General features: G+C 24.9%; 1 protein-coding gene across 1 annotated transcript in view; it reads right to left on the reverse strand.

Moving 5' to 3' along the window:
- Positions 1 to 10,867: 10,867 nt before the first annotated feature.
- The window catches only part of LOC117181101 (homeotic protein labial-like), a 67,206-nt gene continuing 56,335 nt past the window's right edge, over positions 10,868 to 21,738 (reverse strand). The window contains exon 2 of the mRNA XM_033373668.1: positions 10,868 to 11,659. Within this exon, the coding sequence (XP_033229559.1) occupies positions 11,157 to 11,659 (503 nt within the window). The 3' untranslated portion in view covers positions 10,868 to 11,156. The remainder of the gene's footprint in view (positions 11,660 to 21,738) is intronic.

Below are 21,738 nucleotides of genomic sequence, written 5' to 3' on the forward strand. Positions count from 1 at the left end.
CAAAATTTATTTCCCTGTAAGCAAACATTATATGAAAAAAAATAATATATGAAATTATCTAGGATCAAGTTTTAATCTATTATAAACTCAAATCTATTACAATTTTTATAATTTTGGGCGTGAGTGGAGTTTTCCGACTTTTTAATTTATTGAAAAATTAAATATTATTATTTAATGAAATATTAGTAATTTTTAATAACCACTTAATTAACTATAAATATAATATCACATTTCAAATCCTGAGTAAAAATCTTTTCAAATTAGTATTAATAATTTATCGTATCGATAAGCAGGAAAAGTTCCACGAAAAATAATAGTTATATCAATTATTATTAAACTTAACAAAAAAAAATAAGAATGGTAACTGCTAATTCAGATTTTCTTTTAGCTTAACCGAAAGAAGTAGAATTTTAGTCTACGATTCTAATTAAAAAAAAAATGTATATATAACGAAAATTATATAAATATTGATAATATTGATATTGAATAGCTCCTAATATAGAATCTATTGAATTGAAGATCATACTCTAATTATTATTATATAAACTCCTTATCTTTAAAAACACAATAATGAATTTAAATTTAAATAACATGGATACAAATAATTAGGTATAATTATTCACAGTATTAATTACAAATTAATTAATAATTATATTGTTCTAAGAACTGGAGATAATAAATAAAAAATTATCTTTATTATGATAACATTTTCTAGTTGAAAAAATCATTAAAGCTAAAGCTTAGTTAAATAATTAATTTTAAAGTAGAAGATTTGATTCATTTTTCTTAATTTATTATTTTATTATGTATAATTGTTACCAACTCCGATCTTCTCTACCGACTTTATCAAATTGTACCCTGTTTTACCAAGTTAGTAGCAGGTAAGCCACCTTTCCTTTTAGTTCCCGAAAAATAACAATAAGGCAAACAGGGCGCGCTTTTGGACCTTTAATTTTAGTTCCCGGAAGGTTAAGGCAAACAGGGCGCGCTGCAGTAAATTGATCCAAATCAAATACACGGCATAAGCAATCTCCCACCTCATCTCTGGTAGTAGTTTTCTTACCTTCCGGAGGTGAAATGTCAGTCAAACTAATCCAACAGTTGGCGCCACAAAAAGTAAGTCTGACTTTTTAATTGAATTGCATTAAGAAAAAGCAAGAATAATAAAAAACTTGATGCGGTTTGCAAATAAAAAAAATGTATGAAAAAATAATAGTAACTGATACTTATTGTTGAAAAAAGAAAAAGTCATAAAAATATGTAGTTTAATAGGAATAAAATTTAATTTTGAGATACATTTTGAAAGCAGTTCGAACTTCATATTTCTATGATTTATTTTGCTGATATTATTGATTTTATTATGTATTCTAGTTAAAAAAATTATTTATTGTTAAAATTATTAGTGTAGCTAAAAAAATTTAATAATATTTAAGACCTCAATGACAAAAATACTTCAAACATATACGTGACTAGAAGGATTAATAAAAAAATATATCACTTATATCCAATATAAATATAATAAGAATTAAAACATGTAAGATAGAATCTTTGTACCTTTAAAATCTTCTCGAAAATCTTAACAATTTCAAGTTTTGAAGGAACTTTTCTTAACAAGAAATGGCAATTTTAATTAACATTTTTGAAGCAAATAATTTGGTAATTTGGTAAAAAGTCAATAACAAGGCTGATAAATAAGAAAATCGATTTAATATTTATACAGTTCAATAATTTATTTGTTGCTTAATACTTAAAGCTTTTTGCTGGCTGCATACAACCCCTAATAATTTTATTTAAAATTTTAACTTTAAATGAGATTTCGAATTAAATAGTTAATTATATTATTGTAAACCTCATTTTGAAAATAAACAGACTATAAGCTATTAAACTCTATAAACAAACGTAATGTACTCATGACGCACAGTTGGAGGAAATGCACTTTTTTCATACAAAAAGGTCCAGAGCCTTCAATTTTCTTGCGATTTTGAATTTTTTGTTTTAAATTAAAGATCATTCAATTCTATAAATTTTGACTCCGAACTTTTGCCTCCTCTATTTTTTTATTAATAATTTTTCTACTAAAAGTATGGAAAAATAAAAATTTTGTACTTGTTTTAAATTGTTAAGATTTTAAAGATACAAAGATTCTCTATATATATTTTAATTATTATTATTATATTTATATTGGATATACGTCATATATTTTTTAATAATTCTGCTGATCATGAATATGTATTAAACATTTTTGTCATTGAGGTCTTTAATATTATTAATTTTAATTGTTGCCTACATTAATAATTTTACAATAAATATATTTTTTTAATTTAAAAAATAATAAAATCAATAATATCATTAAAATAAGTCATAGAAATATAAATTTCGAACTGCTTTCAAAATGTATCTCAAAATTCAATTTTATTCATATTAAACTACATATTTTCATGACTTTTTCTTTTTTTAAATAATTATTAATAGTTACTATTATTTTTTCATATTTTTCTTTTGTTTATTTGCAAACAGCATCAAGTTTCTAATTTTTTTTTTGCTTTTTCTTAATGCAATTGAATGCAAAAGTCAGACCTACTTTTTGTGGCTCCATCTGTTGGATTAGTTTCTCACATTTTTTTCTTAATATTCAAAAAAAAAAAAAATGACTTCAAGCGCGTGTTTTTATTTTTTTGTTCATTTATGGAAGTTTCAGTGAAAAATATTTATTATTTAGCAGAAATAATAATACAAAAAGAAAAAGTTAACGGATATGGCTCATATGGTAAGTAATAAGAATCGCATGACGTCCGATTCCTACCTTATCGACATTTGCTTAGATATAATTTGCATCTACGTAAAAAAATACAATTTTTGCATTAATAATTTTTTATTTTGGCATTTTCAAGTTTTAGAGATTTAATTTCAGGTAACTCTTTTCTGATTCCTACATTACCGACAATTTTACAGTTTTAATTCACACGAATTACAATTAAAATTTATGCGAAACAGTATATCGATTGGGAGATTGTTCTAAAATAAAGGGTTACCTGGTTCCAAATGTTTATAAATTTTTAAAAATATATATTTTTCAAAAATATTGTTTTTTTTGTGCAATTATAAACATTTAGGACGAGACGAACGTTCCACGGTGCTTTTTATATAACTTCCTAATCGATATCTCATTTGTGTGGACATGAGTCAACATGAGTTTGCCAAACAAAAATATCGTTAAGGTAGGAATTTGATAGGTTCCACATGGCCTTATCTGAATATATTTTTTGAGTAAAAAAATTTGTTGGAAAAATAAGAAATATATCTTAAAATTAAAAAAAAAACGATATAAATGGATAAAGCGAATATCACATGTTTTTTTTTATTCCAAATAGTTTTAAAAAAATATATAGAAAGATTAGACAGTTTGTGTGAGTAATTAAATATTTAATTTTGAATCAGTTAATATTACTGACTGAATGAAATAGTCACTAATTTCAAATTCTCAATTGTCTGCCATGATGAAATAGTAAAACTATTTCTAATTCAAAATTCTTCAATAATGACTGATTTGATTAGTGAAAATTACTAATAACGTCATTAAAATTTACTGGTCTAATCAGTGAAACTAACTAATTAGGTCATTCAAGATGACTGATTTAATCAATGAAAGTTACACTTTTTGACCATTGGAAAATACTGATTCGGTCAGTAGATATAACTTTTGTTTATTTTAACTGTTTTTTATTTATCATAGAGAAATTTTTCTTTAAAATATCATCTATTATATTTTTGTTGAAACTTCATTTTTTTTGCTTAAATTCAACTACTTCCTTGAAATGTCAAAAATCTAAAAAAATATTTTGTTTCAAAAGTAATTTTTTCAAATGAAAATTCAATTATTTGGTTGAGAATTTAAATATTCTGTTAAAAATTCGCCTTTTTTGTTGAATTTTATTGTTTTTTATTTCAAATTAAATTCCTTTTTGGCTTTAATATCAATTATTTTTAAATTTAAGTCTTTTTTGTTTGAAATACAAACTATTCCATTTTTTGTTGAGAATTGATCTTTATTGTTTAAAAATCCAACTACTTTTATTATTCATGATTTTAGTTTCAAATTCATATTATAATTGAAAATGTAACAATCGTTGTGAAAATTAGTTATTTTCTTTTGTTTGTTTAAATTTACTTTTCATAACTGAAAATTCAAGTATTCTATTTTTGGTTGAAAATTTAAATCTATATTATAAAAAAGAAAAAAGATTATTGAATCGAATTAATAATCTTTTTTCGTTGAAATTATTGGTTAAAAAGTAACCTTTTTGTTTAAATTAAACGATTATTTATTTCAAATTAAATTTTTTTGTTGAAATCTGAACTTTTTCTATTTAAAATTAAATTTTTTTGGTTGAAATATCAACTATTCCTTTTTTTGTTAGGAATGCATCTTCTTTTATTAAAAATATAACTACTTAAATGAAAATTTAATCACCTAATTAAAAACTTTTTTTGGTAGAAGATTTATGATTTTCATTGAAAATTCATTTCTTGGCTTATAAATTTAACTTTTGAGTTAAATTTTTTTTTTCTTTTTAAAAATTATTCTGTGAATTGAAAATTTAAGTATTCCATTTTTTACTTCAATTTACCTTTTAAGTTGAAAATGTAACTATTTGGGGGAAATTTCATGTATTTTGTTAAAGATTCGCATTATTCATAGAAAAATAATTTCCTTTGCAGAAAATACTTTTTTTTAACTCCAACTACTTGTTTGAAAGTAGAGCTGCTTTGTCAAAAATTCATTTTTGTTGTTAATGATTTATCATTTCAATTAAAAATTCTTCTCTTTGGTTGAAAATTTAGCAATTTTATTGAAAATCTTTTTTTGATCATTATTATTCTTTTCGTATAATTCTTTTTTTTTAATTCATCAGATACTCAGTTAAAAGTTGAACTGCATTGTAAAAATTCATTCTTTTGGTTAATAATTCATCATTATAATCTCAATTTTACCGATTCGGTTGAAAATTTAATACTTTGGTAGAAATTTTTTTTTAAATTGAAAATTAATCTCTTATAGTTAAACATTTATTCATTTATTATGTGTCTAACCGAGAATTCATTTTTTTGAAAATTAATCTATTCGGTTGAAAGTTGAACTGCTTTGTTAAAAATTCCTTCTTTTGATTATTGATTTATCATTTTATTTGTAGAAAGATCCGTTAGATTGAAAATTTAACGATTTCGTTGAAAATCTGTTTTTCTTGGTTGAAAATTCAACTAATTGTTTAAAAGTTGAACTACTTAGTTGCAAAATCATTTTTTTTTGGTGATTCATGATTTCGGTTGAAAATCCATCTAATTTCTTGAAAATTTAAATATTTGTTTAAAAAATCGTTTTTTAATGAAAATTAATTTTTGTGAATTAAAAATATAACTTTTTTATCTTTGGTTGAAAATTGACCCTTTTTAGTTGAAAATTAAACTTATTGGCTCATTTTAAATGACTGATTCAATCAGTGAGTCAAATTGACTGATTTGAAAAGTCGCTTTTGATATATATTCTAGTTGAAAGCAAGTAAGGCGGCCCTCTTTGTTTAAGTTTCTATCCCTCCGAAATCAGTCCAAGGTTATTTAAAGGCAACCCCCGACACTGGACTGAAAGCGAGTTTTCGGTGTATTTTTAAATAGCCGAATCCACATTTTTTGAATCAGTTATAATTGAATTCGAATCAGTCACTTTCGACTGATTCAAATGTAGATTGTATTTCTTATTTCCCCCTAAGAAGTAAAATACTTTAAAAAGGAAAAATGTACAATTAATAATTTTCTGTTTCATTACAATAATATTTTATTCCATTCTACAACTTTCTACAGAACATTATTAATAAAATAATCATAATTTAAAGTAATAAGAATTCCTTAGGTACAGAGCTCGGTTGACAAAAACTCATGACTGTATGACATACTTTAAATATTATCATATATATATCATATATATTAGTCTTAAATTATATAGTTAATTTATTAACTTAGTTGAAGCTTATGCAAACCTGTGCTAGAATGTAGTTAATCCAATCTTACGGAATTTTAATTCTTATGATTTTTTTACACGAATGATCCGAAAGTAAATTTAATTGATTAAATCATACACTTTTCCTACATTACAGTGATTAAGGTTTGCATAAGTCCTATTTACATGTATACAAGAATAGAATATTCCAGAGGAATAATATCACAAAAAACTGGGGTGTCTATTGTAACCAAATTTTTCTTCCTGAAGAGTTAAAAAAAAAATCAGTTTCCAAAAGAACCCAATTTCAATAGAGACGTTTTCCAAAGATGCTATTTTTCGTCTTGTCGCTTTCCACACCTTTTTTAATTAATAACGCAATAAGTAATCCTTTTAAGTCTCCAAAGGAATCCTTTTGCGCCTAAAAAGGAATCCTTTTGTGTCTACAAAGGAATCCTTTTGTGCCTACAAAGGAATCCTTTTGCGCCTAAAAAGGAATCAGTTTGCGTCTCCAAAGGAATCCTTTTGAGGCCTCCTATCCATACACCTGAACGGCCGGATCTCGGAATGGCCGGAATGAGACGCTGACCAATCAGAAGCGTTCCAAGGAATTAGTGTAATTCTCGCGTCGAACTGCGCCGCACTCAGCCGAAGTGTTCGAAATTTTTAGGTTCGCGCCAAAAGGCGTTCCGATCCTTTCCAAAGTTGTCAAACACACGAACCGGAATGACCGTAACCTGGAATAACCGGAACACCAATCACAGAGCACCTTCGGCAAGATTCGCGGAACGTTTCTGATTGGCCAACGCCTCATTCCGGCCATTCCGAGATTCGGACGTTCTGGTGCATGGACTGGAGGCCTGAGGCTCCAAAGGAATCCCCAGTTTTTTCTGTGTATTATTTTATCGAATATAACGTTCTCACGTGAGATGGTACGAGCATTATCTTACATTTCATAAAAATCACATTAATTTAATTAATTTTGTGAAATATTCAGAGTTAACATTATATTACTATAAATTTGAATGTATACCAAATGCATACATTTAGTATTTGGTAATCGCGGAATACTTATGTACACACAGCAGAATTTTCATCAGTGAAAAATGAAAAAAAAAAATTCTGGGTAAAATGGACGTCTAGGGTAAAACGGTCTTTTGGCAAAAACTTGTTAATTATAATTTAATTTTGATTTGTCCTTGCAGGGGATTAAAAGCTGAAAAGGGTTTTGTTTGAAAAACCCGCTTTACCCAGAAGTTTCTTTTTACCTTGACTTTCTCTATAAGAAAATAAAATTATTTTGTCACTCGATTTTGAAACTGGGGAAATTTTTAAAATAGTTCATTACTATTTAAAATATACGCGTATTTCTTATCTATTTGGTGAATTTCATTAAAATGACTTTGAAAGCTGTCGATTTAAATAATCTTTTAAGTTTAAAGATAAAGATCAGTGCCATACATTTCGAGTTTTTTATTGACTCAGTCTGTCACGGACCACGAAATCCTTTACGGCACGACCGGACCTCGTCTCACGCTATACACCAGAGTTCTTAAATTATGGTTGCGTGATAAAGGCTAAAAAAAAAAAAAATTTGATTGTTGTCGGAGGTTCGTGTGATTACTTGAATATATGCGTTATCAGAAGAAAAATTAATCTTTCTTTACGCTCGCTCTGATGACTTCTTTCTTAATACTGTATAAATGGAAAAATTCGCAATGAATTTTTAAATGAAGACAATATTTACAATTTTATTCACGATTTGATTATATTTACAAAAATATATAGAAAATAACGTTCTTGAATAGGGATATATTTCATTTCCAAGCCGGCCCTGAGATTGCATGGAGGGCAGAAAGTCCCGTCACCCATTTTTTTAAGGGTGGGTCGGGACTCTCAAATTATTTTTCAGAAAACTTCAAAGGATTTAACATTTTTTACAAGATTTAAGACATAAATTATGTTGAAATACTTTAAATCTTTATAAAATCCCTTAGATATAGAGAAATTCTTTAAAATACAGTGAAACTCGTCTATAGCGCCGATTTTGGGGCTGATGGTGGGTGGTAACTAACTTTTGTTGGATTTTCAAAGATTTTAAGCTCGATTTCAAGGGATTTCTAGAGAACTTTGGGAGATAAATTAAATTCAATTTCAAGGGATTCCAAACAATTTAAAAGATTTTAGGGTATTTCCAGTGATTTCTTCAGATTTCAAGGACTTTATTGACATTCCAAGAATTAAAAATATCTCGAGGGATTTCAAAAACCAGAGAACTTTGAAATGATTAGTTTTAATTTTATTAAGCAAAATTTGCAAAGATTTCTACTTTTATGAGTAAATTTTTTTACGATTGTATATTTATATAATTTAAAAGATTCCCAAGAATTTCTAGTGATTTAAAAAATTCAAGGAATTTAAAAGTGTTTTGTAGGGTAATCTAAAGATTTTAAGGGATTCAAAAGAATTTCACAATATTTAAGGGATTTTATATATAAAATCCCTTCAATATTGTGAAATTATTTTTGACGATTCACGGGATTTTACAGATTTAATGCTATTTAAAATTTTTTAAAGAATTCCATGACATCCAAAATTTCAAGGATTTCAAAGAAATTTGTAGGATTTCCTCAAGGTTTTAAGGGATTTTAAAGAATTTCACAAATTTAAGGAGTTTGATATATAAAATTCCTTAAATTTATACAAAATCCCTTAAATCTTGTGAAATTACTTTTCAAAATTCATGAAATTTTTAATATTTTATGCTATTATAACAAATTCTAAAGAATTTGAAGGGATTTTAAGGTATCATTAGGGATTTCCAAATATTTTAAGGATTTTATTGAATCTCTGTGAATTAAAAAGATTTCTAGCGATTTCAAAGATTTTTAGGGTTTTGAAAGTTGTGTACAAAATTTTTAAAATAATTTAATCTTGTTTACATTTTTTTATTTGTATTTCAATTTACGATTACTTTAAAAAGATTCCGAAGAATTTCGAGGCATTTTACCAATTCTGAGGTGAGTCAAAGAATCTTGTGAAATAATTTCATAATATTCACGGGATTTTGAAGATTGGAAACTGTTTTGACAGTTTCCAAAAATTTCATAAGATAAAAAAAATATCAAGGTGTTAAAAGTTTTTTTAGGGTTTGCAAAGATTTTAAGCTCTTTAGAAAATAAATGAAATTTCACAGGATTTAGCGATTCCAAAGATTTCAAGAGATTTAAAGTTATTTCGTTTGAATGTATTTTTAAACTTAATTTTTTTATCATTTTATTTTATTAAAAATTGAATTTAATGTAAAAAGATTTCAAAAAAATTTAAGGGATTTAAAAAATGTCAAGGAATTTTAAAGAATTTTGAAGAAATTTCCAAAATTTCTAAGAATTTCAGAAGATTTAAGGGATTTTATATGTAAAATACCTTAAGCCTATATATAATCCCTTAAATCGTATGAACTACTTTATTAAAAATTTATTTTTATTTTAGTTAAAAACTTATGTCTATGGTTGAAAATTTCACTATTTCGTTGAAAAATTGTTGTTTTATTTTGTGAAACTCAATTTATCAACTGAAAATTTAATTTTCATTTTATGTTGAAAATTGATCATTTTTATGATAAAATGCAACTATTTTTTCAAAAATTTAATATATTTGGTTGAACATTCGTTTTCATTGGTGAAAAATAAATATTTTTTGTAAAAAATCTTCTTTTTGGTAGAAGTCAAATGCTTTTTGTTTTAAATTCAAAATTTTTTTGGTTGAAATATCAACTAAAACATTTTTTATTGAGAACACAATTTTTTTTATTGACAATATTACTACTTGGTTGAAAGATCAACTTCGTTGATAAAAATTCATTATTTTTTAGTTAAAGATGAATGATTTTAATTAAAAATTAATTTATTTGTTTAAAAAGGTAACTATTTTGCTAAAAATTCGTTTTTTGTTTTAAATTATTTTTTTAATTGAAAATTTAGCTTTTCTATTTTTGGCTGGAAATCCATGTATTTTGTCGAAAATGCGTCTTTTTTCTAGAAAATTAATCTTTTTTGGCAGAAAATTAATATTATGTTTTAATTCGACTGCTTGGTTGAAAATTGAACGGCTTGTTAACAAATTAATTCTTTTGGTTAGTGACTCATCATTCGTGTTCAAAATTAATCCATTTTGTGGGAAATTAAAATTTTTTTTAAAAATGCTTTTTTCTGTTGTTGAAAATTAATATTTTTTCTGTTAATAATTCGATTTTTTGGTTAAAAATCATATTTTTGCTATAAAATTTATACTTTTGGGTAATGATTCTTCTTTTTAGTTGAAAATGCATCTATTTTGTTAAAAACTGAACTATTTTGTTGAAAATTAGATTTTCTTTTATTAATCCCTTTTAGTTGAAAATTTAAATTTTTAGCTGAAAACCCATGCAGTTAGTTATAAGTTTGTGCTTTTTCTGTAAAAAAAAATTAATCTTCTGTTTTGAAAATTCATCTTTTGGTTGAAAACTGACCCCGTTATGATGAAAATTTAACAGATTGGATAATTGAAAATGACTGATTTCATCCGTAAGTCAAATTGACTGTTTTGAAAAGTCACTTTTGACTGATTTGTCAGTCGTCGAATTCGCATAATTTGAATCACTCAAAATTGAGTTCGAATCCATCAGTTTTTACTGATTCAAAATCAGAGTGTATTTTAAAAGATTTATTGATACTTTCTCTATTTTAATTAATTCCAAAAATTTTTAATTTATTTTAGAAACTACCAGCGTTTTAATGTATTTCTAGACAAATTAAAAAAATAAATGAAAGAGAATAAAATTAAATTGAATTTTAAGGGATTCTTGATGATCCTAACATTTTAAGGATATAAGGGATTTTATCATAAAAAAATACTTATTTTTAGACAATCTCAGGCCTGGTTCAACTTGCACCGAAAGTATGTCTTTTTCGTGTATGTAAAGTATGTATAAAATGAGTTTTTTCCGCTCAGAGACGATGCGGGCGGAAAGTAGCCTTTTCCGCTCGATTCTTCAGTGTAAGGGTGGAAAAGCTTACTTTGCGCCTGCTTCGGTACCATTCTACAATTTTTGGTTTACAAGAACGATTTCGTGATCCATGATCTCATTACAAAATATATGCCACTCTCTCGCTTAATGATAATGTCATTCCTTTGTCGTCATTGGAGGCGATTCTCGGCTGTTATCGCTCGTAAAATTGTGTAAGGCAAGACCCCCAACTTCCATATTTGAAGACCCCGTGGGAGAATTGCTATTACTTCTGGCGCCACCTAGTTGACTTGTTGAGTTTGGGGCGGCACCATCAGCCGGTATTAGTCCTTCCTTCATCCTCTTTTTTTGCTTCATTCTTCGGTTTTGAAACCAAATTTTCACTTGTGTCTCGTTGAGCTGAAGCGCTGAAGCAATTTCTATTCGCCTTGCTCTTGTCAGGTACTTATTGAAGTGGAATTCTTTTTCGAGCTCGGTGAGCTGCTTATTCGTAAAATTTGTCCGGCCGGTATTGTTGAAACTGTTGGAAAGTCCGGCTAAAGTCCCGCCGGTAAGGCAGGTTACTGGACCTGTATTTACCGACGGTGCGAAGACCGACGTTCCAGAAGCACCAATTGGACCACCAATATATTCTGATCCATTCGGATTGGTTTTTGACGCTGAAACAAATTGAAAAATTTGTTAGTTTTTTGTTTGAATAAGTTCAATTTTTATGATTAAAGTTTTTTTCTTCTTTTTTTGGGAAAAAATATTTAAAAACGTAAAATCAAAAGAAAGTTGTGTAACTCCATTAAACATGTTTTTCTTTTTTATTTCATGTTTTCTATGATTTAATATTTTTAATATTAATATTTTTTTACAGAAAAAAAATCTTTAAAAAATTAACTCGAAAGAAAACTTTGCTGCCGATATCTAAAATTTGGTTTTTGGTAAAAAATACAGTTTTTTTAGTTTACAGTTGGCTGGGATCGAACTCATGCCAGTTTCCAACTGATCTAATGTGTTTAGAACCCATGCACGTTGCCATCCTAGCCAGGCTACCAACAGATATTTTTCGACATAAAATTAATAATCAATAAAAATAGTAATAAGCAATTTAAAGTTTTTGTAAAGATTATAATATCTAATTATTATTGCTTTTAAGAAATTGAGATAACTCTACTCATAGTAAAATTACTTTCTTTTCTTTTTAGTTTTTAAAAGGTCAGGAAAAGTCAGGGATTTTGATAAACAAATATTTAAAACCCAGAGGATTTCCATGTAATGAGGTACTGTAAATAACTTTCAAGGATAATAAATTTGAAAATTTTAAATGAAGATGAGCTTATAAAGTTAATAAAATATTTTATGATAAAAATGTTACAAAATTAGAGAGAATGATATAATATTTTTGTCAGGAATTCATTTTCTATGAATTTTGATTTATCTGTTTTTTTGTTTTGAACAAAATTTTCATAAAAAATCATTCTTTTTGGTGGAAAATTCAAGCGCTTTGTTGAAATTACAACTGAAATATTTCTTGGTTAAATATCTACCAAATTCTAAATATTTCAAGGGATTTTAAGGTATTTCTTTTGAACGTTTTTTAAACTTAATTTTTTATCATTTTATTTTATTAAAAATTGAATTTATTGTAAAAAGATTCCAAAAGATTTCAAGAGATTTCTAAAATGTTAAGAAATCTTTAAGAATTTTGCACCATTTTCAAAGAATTTCACAAGATTTAACGAATTATAAATGTAAAATAACTCAAATCAACATAAAATCCTTTAAATCGTATGAACTACTTTGTTAAAAATTCATTTTTATTTCAGTTGGAACCTTAAGTCTATGTTTGAAAATTTGTTGTTTTATTTGGTGAAAATTAATTTTTCAACTTAACATTTAATTCTTATTTTATGTTAAAAATCGATCATGTTTATTACAAAATTCAACTATTTTTTGTTGTTGAAATTTTATATTTTTTGTTAAAAATTTGTTGTCATTGGTGAAAAATAAATTATTTTTGTTGATAATTCTACTTTTTGGTTGAAGTCAACTGCTCATTTTTTTAAATTCCACATTTTTTCGTTGAAATATTAACTAAAACATTTTTCGGTCCCCCTGATATCATACTCTTGTTAGTAGTTCATTTTTTGTGAATTTTTATTTCTTTTATTTCTTCAGTTTCTTTCTCTCGAAGATCAAGTTTTTAAATAGGAATTTTAATATTAGATTGAAAATTCAACCAAATTTTCCTAAAACATAATTCTTTTTGGTTGAAAATTCTATCATTTTGTTGAAATTACAACTAAAAAATATTTCTTGGTTGAAAATCCGCCTTTTCAAATTTTTTTTTTGTTTAAAATTTGATCTGTTTCAATAGACATTTTTTGGGTTAAATTGCAACGGTTTGATTTAAAAATAAACCACTTTTATTCAACAATTTCCTCGAATATTTATCTTTTTTGGTTGAATTTAGCTGTTTTAGATTTAAAATTATGATCTGTTTTGGTTAAAATATCTACTATTAAATATTATTACTTGAAAATATTGTTCTTTTTTGGTTAAAAATTTGACAATTTATTGGTTGAAAATTTAACCAAATTTGAAAAATCATCATTTTATATTAGTTGCAAATTCATCTTTTTGGTTTTGTAGTCTATTTTCTTGACAGTTGATATTTTTAAATTGAAAATTCATCTGATTGGGTAAATATAACTTTTCCATTTTTGGTTGAAAATTGGCCTTTTTTAGTATTAAATTCCAAATTTATACGGTTAAAAAATGCAAATGTTCTGCATTAACTTAATCTTTTCGCTTGACAGTTCAAAATTTTGAATAAACTTTTTTCTTTGACTAATTTGACTTTGTTGCAAAATACATGTAGTTTTTGAAAATTCGTAGTTTTTAGCAGAAAATTATGCTTCTTGGTTGAAAATTTGTCTTTTTAAATTTGAAATTCATCTCCTGTTTGAAATGTTATCTTCTTTTGTTGTTGAAAATTCGACCATTACATTTTTTTGTTGAGAATTCATCTTTCCTGTTTGGAAATTCAATTATTTTCTTGAAAATTAAATTTTGTGGTTAAAAAATCAACTTTTTTCTTAAAAATTCGTTTTTGTTTGGTTAAAACGTCAACTATTATATTTTTTGTTAAGAATATTCATAATTCTAGTTTAACATTCTTCTCTCTGGTTGAAGATATGACTAATTTGGTGAAAATTATATTTTTTTTTATATTGAAAATTTATTTTTTACTGACAACATAACTTTTCAAATCCTGGTTCAAAATTTATCTTTTTTAAATGAAAATTTTAATTTTAATTTGAAAATACACGTATTTTGTTACAAATTCTTCATGTGTAGTAGAAAATTATTTTCTCTATTACATCTTTTGTTTAGAATTTGTCTTTATAGGTTAAAAATCCAACTATTTTAATGAAAATTTAAGTATTTTGTTAAAATTTCAACTATTTTGAAAAAAATTCATTTTCATTTTGTTGAAATACCAACTCTTCGACTTTTCGTTGAGAATATAATTCTTTAGAGTTGAAAATTTAACATTTTGGTTTGAAAATTTAACGGTCTTCTAAAAAATTCGTCTTTTTGATTTGAAAATTCAACTATTTTGTTGAAAATTTAATTATTTTGGTTAAAAATGATTTTCTTTTGTCAAAAATTCAACTGGTGAAAATTCGTCTTTTTTTATTAAAAAAATTCATCTTTTATGGTCGAAAAATCATCGTTTTTTAGTTGAAATAAATAAAAAAATTGTGATTTTATTATTTCAAGCTAAAATTATTTTATTCCTTTTTTATAAAATTCTTTGTTCAAATGTCTAATGGTTCTTATTATTTTAATTTAAACAATACGAAATAATTTTTCTTGAAAATATTCGTATGGTTTATGTTTCAATCGGCTAATTGCAGGGACCCGGGAAAATTATGTTAGGAGGATAAACCCTTTTCATCCGACAGCCGTCCAATGTCCAACACAGCTGGTCAGATAAATGGAAGTTACAGGATGCTGACTACGAGTTTTAGGGAGAAAAAGTAGAGGTAAGTAATATCCTTTTATTGTGAGGTTCCACAAGTTTCATGAAATTTATTACGTGTTTCCCATCAGAAAAAATACTTTTTTGTCAATTTTATTCAAAATTGTTAATTTTAAAATATCGTCCCCATAAGTCTGTATTATAGGGTCCTAAAAAAACCCCGGAGTAAAAAATTTGGGCTTAGAATCACTGTATGAATTTGATCACAACCAGCGATAACTAGTGATTGCATCCGAAGTTATCAGATGTACTCGAATTTGTCTGGACTTTGGTCAGGGGAGAGGAAAACTGCAGAAAACCAGTTTCCGATTTCAACTGTTATATCGATAGTGGATGATGTTTACGTATAGATTTACAATTCGTTTACATTTTGTTTACAGTTTGTTACAGTTTGTGACAATTAGCTTACATGTAGATGTTTACATATATTGTTTAAACAATTTATTATTGTTTTTAGTAGTTTTCCATCATAATATAGTTAGAAAGCCGCGGGTTTTTCCGAATTTTTTAACTTCTTTGAAATTTTTTAGTCAGAGCGAAACTAAAATCAATCAAGTTTAACATAAATAATTGTTTAAATCATTTATTGTTATTTATAACAATTTCCTCTTAAAACAATGCTAAAAAGTAACAGGTTTCCTTACAATTTTTCACTTTTTGTCCACTTTTTACTTAGAGTGAGAATAGTTCATGTAACTTAGCGAAGATCATTAAAAAAAAAAAATATTATTGTTTATAATTATCGTATCCTAAATTAATACTCGCCGAAAATTAATAATTGACGAATCTTGAACCAAATGATCGAATTTTCAATCAAAAAAGATTAAACTTCAACCAGGAAGAGTTGCATTTTCAAACATAATCTTATATTTTTAATTTAAAAAGATGAATATTTTACAAGCCAGTTTAATTTTAAAGCAAGGAAGACGAATTTTTAACTGAAAGGTTACTTTGTAAGAAAATAGTTGAATTTAGATTATTATAAAATGAAAATATAATTTTTTTTCAAATAAAAATAATTAGCTTTCAACCAAAAGGTGATATTGTTTTTAGCAAATATTTGAATTTTTCACCCAAAAAGACGATTTTTAAAGTAAAAGAGAATTTTCAATCCAAAAAGTATCAATTTTCGACAAAAAAATATGACTTTTTAACAAAATAGTTGAATTCAGATTAATTCTGGAAAAGAAATATAATACTTTTTTGTTTGTTTTGTTTTTAATAAAAATAACTAACTTTCAATCGAAATAGATTTTTTGAACCAAGAGGTTAATTTAAAAAAAGGTGACTTTTTAAGAATCTAGTTCAATTATCAAAAAAATAAATAAACTTTCAAACAATTTGTAGAATGTTGAACTAGACACCAAAAATACAATATTAGACTTCAATAAAAATGATTAACTTTCAAATATGACTTTTTCAAAAAAATCGTTGAATTTTCATAAAAAGTATGTTTTTTTAAGTAAAAGAGATTATTTATTTACCAAAAATACAATAATAGAATTTTCAAATAAAAATAATTAATTTGCAATAAAAAAGATGAATGTTCAACCAAAAAATATGAATTTTCTATAAAAAAAATAAAGTTTCTGCCAAACAATATAATTTTTCGTTCGAAAACGATTACTTTTTAACAAAAGACTTTAATTTATAATAAAATAGTTGAATCTTGAACTAAATAGTAGAATTTGTAACCAAAAAGTAGAATTTTGAAGCAAAAAAATTATTCATTAAAAATGCCACTCCTTGGTTAAAAGTTGAACGAATTTTTTTTAATTTAATTTTTTTTCATTGAAGATTCATAATTTGAGTTGAAAGTTCGTTTTTTCTAGTTAAAAAAATTTAATTAAAAATTCTTTTTGTTGTAAACAAGTTTTTTTAAACTACGAATTCAAATATTTTGATAAAAAAAGTCAACTGATTAATTGTAAATTAACTTTTTTGGTGTTATTTCATGTTCTTGTTTTTAAAATTAAATTGTTTGATAGATAATTAGGATTTTTGGCTTGAAAATTCAACAAATTGATATAAAATTAAACTGTTTTGTAGAAAATTCGTTTCTGTTTTTATTAAAAATTCATTCTCAATGAAAATTTATGTACTCCATTTTTGGTTGAAAATTCAACATTCTGGTTAAAAAATGATGTTTTTTTTTGTTGAAAATTCGTATTTTTTTGGTAGAAAATAAACTTTTTTTGTCAAAATCTAGTCATGTTAAAAATATATACTGTTTGGTTAAACCTGTTTTATATTTTTTATTAATGTTTTGTAGTGGAAATATCAATTTTAAGATTTTTTGATAAATATTAATCTTTTTTGTTGAAAATTCAACAAGTTGCTTAACATTGTTTTTCATTCTTGACTGAAAATTTCTTCTTGGTAGAAAATTCACTTTTTGGTAGAAATTTAATCTCTTTTTGGTTAAAAATGCAACTTCTTAGTTAAAGATTTATCTACTTTGGTTAAGGATTAAACTATTTTGTTGAAAATTAAACAATTTGGTGTAAAATTCAACTTTTTTGTAGAAAATTCGTTATTATCGTGGTTGTTTTAATTGAAAATTAATTTTTCTCAGTAGAAATTCATCTGCTTAATTTTTTGGTTAAAAATTGAACTTTTATGGTTTAACAATGCAGACTATTCATCTTTTTTGTTTGAAAAATCAACAATTTGGTAACGGATTTAACTATGTTGTAAACAATTAAATGGTTTTGTAAAATTAATAGTTTTTTCTTTTAAATTGAAAATTAGTTCTCAGTGGAAATGTAAATACTCCATTTTTAGGGGAGGGGGAGTTTTAATAAAAGAAAAAACTTCTGGGAATCTCTCGGTTTACAACAAATTACAACTTGTTTGTCTTATTTAACATTTGTTTTTCATCTATTTGTCACCTATTTTAGACAAAACCTATTCACCTTTTTTGACGACAATAGTCACTGTGATGACTGCAACAGGCATAACTGTTTATATAACTAATTATTGCATATAACTATATTCTCTTATATAATTATATTATATAATTATTATAATATAATTTTATCAACAAATAATGAATGAAAGTAAGAGAGAATAATTTCTTACTCAACCTTTTTTTTGTGAATATTTTTCTCGGAAGAAACAGATATTTAAAACATTCTTTAAATAATCATTAATTTTAATACTTATTATTTGTTTTTAGCTAAAATGACCAACAAATGCTGGAATTTTCAGAAGAATCGATTACATTATAGCTTTATTTTAAGAGAAGGTAGTTATAAACAATAATAAATTGTTTTAACAATAATGATGTTTTTTAACTTTCATTAATTATTATCTCTATAAGTAAAAATTGGGCTGAAAGTTAAAAATTTCAGAACAAAATATTGATATAAATAATAAGAAATAGATATAACAATTATTTTTGTTAAATTAAATAAATTATTGTTTTGATCTAACTGAAAAATTGTAAATAAATTGAAAAAATGGAAAAAAACGGCGACTTTCTGACTCTATTAGAAGAGAAAATTTCTATAAACAATAATAAATTATTCAAACAATTTTTTGCAGATAATTTATATAAAAAACAGCAAAAAAAAATAATTAGCGCCAAAAACTCACACAACCCAATTGTTTGCTTATGGGGAATATTTGAGACCCTATAAATAGTCTTATTATGTCTGAAATGTTGACAAATTCCTCAAACTGAAAAAATTTAGTAACAATCTTCCAGATTCTTTTTTAAAACTTTTTTGAATGTTTTTCCGGAAATCTTTACATTTTTTTTATTATTATGGAACATTAAAAGTTTCGTAAGTGTTGTTTGCTTTAAAACCTTTCAGATTCTTTTTGGGCAATTTTAGAAACCTTTTTAAATGTTTTCAAATATTTTAGAATAATCTTTTTGAATGAATTTTTAAAAATAAAAACTCATTTTAAATTTTCTGAGGAATTGTAAGAATTTTTTTTATGGTCTCGAAACATTTTGAAATTCTTACAAAGCTTTTACATTTTTTGTTCGAAATCTTTAAAAATCTGCGTTTTACATTTTTTATTAATTTTTTCTTGACTTCAAAATTAACAAATTACATTTTTGTGCAATGTACATAATATCAAGTTCCTGCCACCACCTATTATTGTTCAAATATTGTGAATATTCACTTAAATCTGATGATTTTTTATTTATGATTGAAATCCTAAACAAAAAATAATTTTCGTTTAAAAATTATTGATTTCCGGTGAGAAAATTTTGACATAACACTAAATGTTTTTTTCTATTGATAATTAATCGTTGGTTTTTTAGTTTTATTTTCATAAATTCTCCACATTAATTTTTAAACCATTTACAACATTAATTTTGCCTTTTAGAAATAAATTTTGTAGATTAAAATTTTTCCGTTGAAAATTATGCTACTTACAAAATTTCCAAAAATTCAAAAGAACATACTGAATATTTTTGCATAAAAATAGAACACTGGGAGAATAAAAACAAAGGATGAAAAAATATATGTTTTTCTTTGAATAATTTTTTGTCTGTTTACATTATGAAAATTGGTTCCCTTCTCAAGTCAGAAATGTACACCATCCAATTTGTATAATGGAAGAGGGCGGATAATACTCTCAAAGTCACTTTTTGCAAACCATTTTTTTTCAGTAATCTGAGAGTGAGGTTCGAAGGAAAACATTAAAAATATATTGAACAACTATGAAATAAATTTAAAGAAAATATATTGACTAAATAATGATTGAAAATCTAAAAATTATACTGTTTCGGTCATTATTTATTTGGCTATTTCATTTTTTTGATTAATGGCAGTTGAAGAATTGTTTCTTTGTACTTGATTCTTTCAAAACTATTCAAACTGGTTACATTTTGATCCCAAATGATGAATTTTCGATACAAAAATTAAATCTATTTTATGATGAATTGAATTTTAATTTTCAATCATAAACAGTTGAATTAAACCAAAACAATAAGAATTTTTAATCAATTATTTGAATCCTGAACCAAAACAGACTAATTTTCAAAACCCAAAAGAGAAATTTTGAACAAAATATTAAATTTATTACTAAAAAAGATGCATTTTCCGCGAAAATAATTGAGTTTTTAACCTAAAATAGGCGAGAAGAGAATTTTCAACCAAAAAGATCAATTTGCTAATAAAAAATAGCTATATTTTCAAACAAGAAATTTCTTTCTCAGCAAAAAAAGTAAATAAATTTTAGTAAAATGTTAAATTTTTAAGCAAAAAAATTAGTTTTTAACTAAAATAATGGGTCTTTAAAAAAATAAAATAAAATAATTTTTTACCTAATGGTTGGATTTTCAACCTGAGAGATGAATTTTCTACTAAAAGAAGACACATTTTTCAAGAAATAGACGAATTTTTAACAACATAGTTAGATTTTCAAATAACTAGATCAATTTTCGACCAAAAACATGAAATTTCTATTAAAAAAGGGCAATTCTCGATAAAAAAGAGTAGTTCAAATTTTAATTAAAAAAATAATTTTCAATCAAAGACATTAATTTTCAACTAAAAAGATTAATTTTCTGCTAAAGATAAATTTTAAACAAAACATGGGATAGTTTAATTTTCACTTAAAAAGAGAATATTTAAATTATCAGTTAAAAAAATGTCAAGCAAAGAAATAAATTTTGAATCGAAAAGATTAATTTTTATCAAAACACATGGATTATCGACCAAATTTTGAATTAACAAAGAAATTTTCCACCTAATAATTAAATTTTTAACCAAACAAATGAATTTTCAATTAAAAAGGTGAATTAGTCACCCAGAAGATTAATTTTCTATCACAAAAGACAAAGTTTAAATAAAATATAGATTTTTTAACCAGATAGCTGAATTTTCAACTGAAGAAGATACATGTTAAATCATACATGAAATAGTTAAATTTTCAGGTTAAAAAATTAATTTACAATGAGTACAATTTTTTAACAAAATAGTTAATTTTTGAACAAAAAATGAGGTTTTCTCTAAAGCGTCAACTTTTGAACTAAAATTTTGTATATCAATATATTTATCATATTTGTCAAATATTTAATAGAACTAGCAAAAATTAACCGTTGGTGGTAAGCTTTGATTTCCAAAACTATTATTTAAATGTAAATAATGCAATGAAAATACAGAAAAATGGTTATTTTTCATTAATGGTAAAAATTCAGTTGTTACTATTAATTAACAATAAAGTTACTTATTTCGTTATGTAAACAAATGGTTTTTTAATCTTTTGAACTTTAAAAATAAAACTTTTTTGTATAAATAAAGTAATTCAACACGTTTATGTGAAAAATATGTCCAGAAAACGTGGAAAATGGTATCTTATGCAAAATTCAAAGAAACTTCGAATAGTAGTAGAACTTATTTATACTCTGATGAATGGTTTATCTAGAAATACCTTGATAATTTTTATTTTATTTTTTCAATGTTAAAAAAGTGTTTAAAGTACAGTGGCGGATAATTTAAGATGCGGCGAGACATATTTTATTGATAAGAAAAATAATTTCCTAATTTTAAAGAATTGTAAGTATATGAAAAAACTGTTTTATTTTTTAAAGAAATGGTAATTAGAACAATCTTGTAGTTTTATAGGGGAGATCGGTGGGGGGCCGTTCATTTTTCGGAACGGTAAAAATTAAGAAAGGTAAAATTTCAGAATGGGTTATAATACATAATGGTAAAACTTAGGAATAGCAAAAAGTAG

This window comes from Belonocnema kinseyi, chromosome 10 (assembly GCF_010883055.1).
Source record: "Belonocnema kinseyi isolate 2016_QV_RU_SX_M_011 chromosome 10, B_treatae_v1, whole genome shotgun sequence".
In the NCBI taxonomy this organism is placed as follows: Eukaryota; Metazoa; Arthropoda; class Insecta; order Hymenoptera; family Cynipidae; genus Belonocnema; species Belonocnema kinseyi.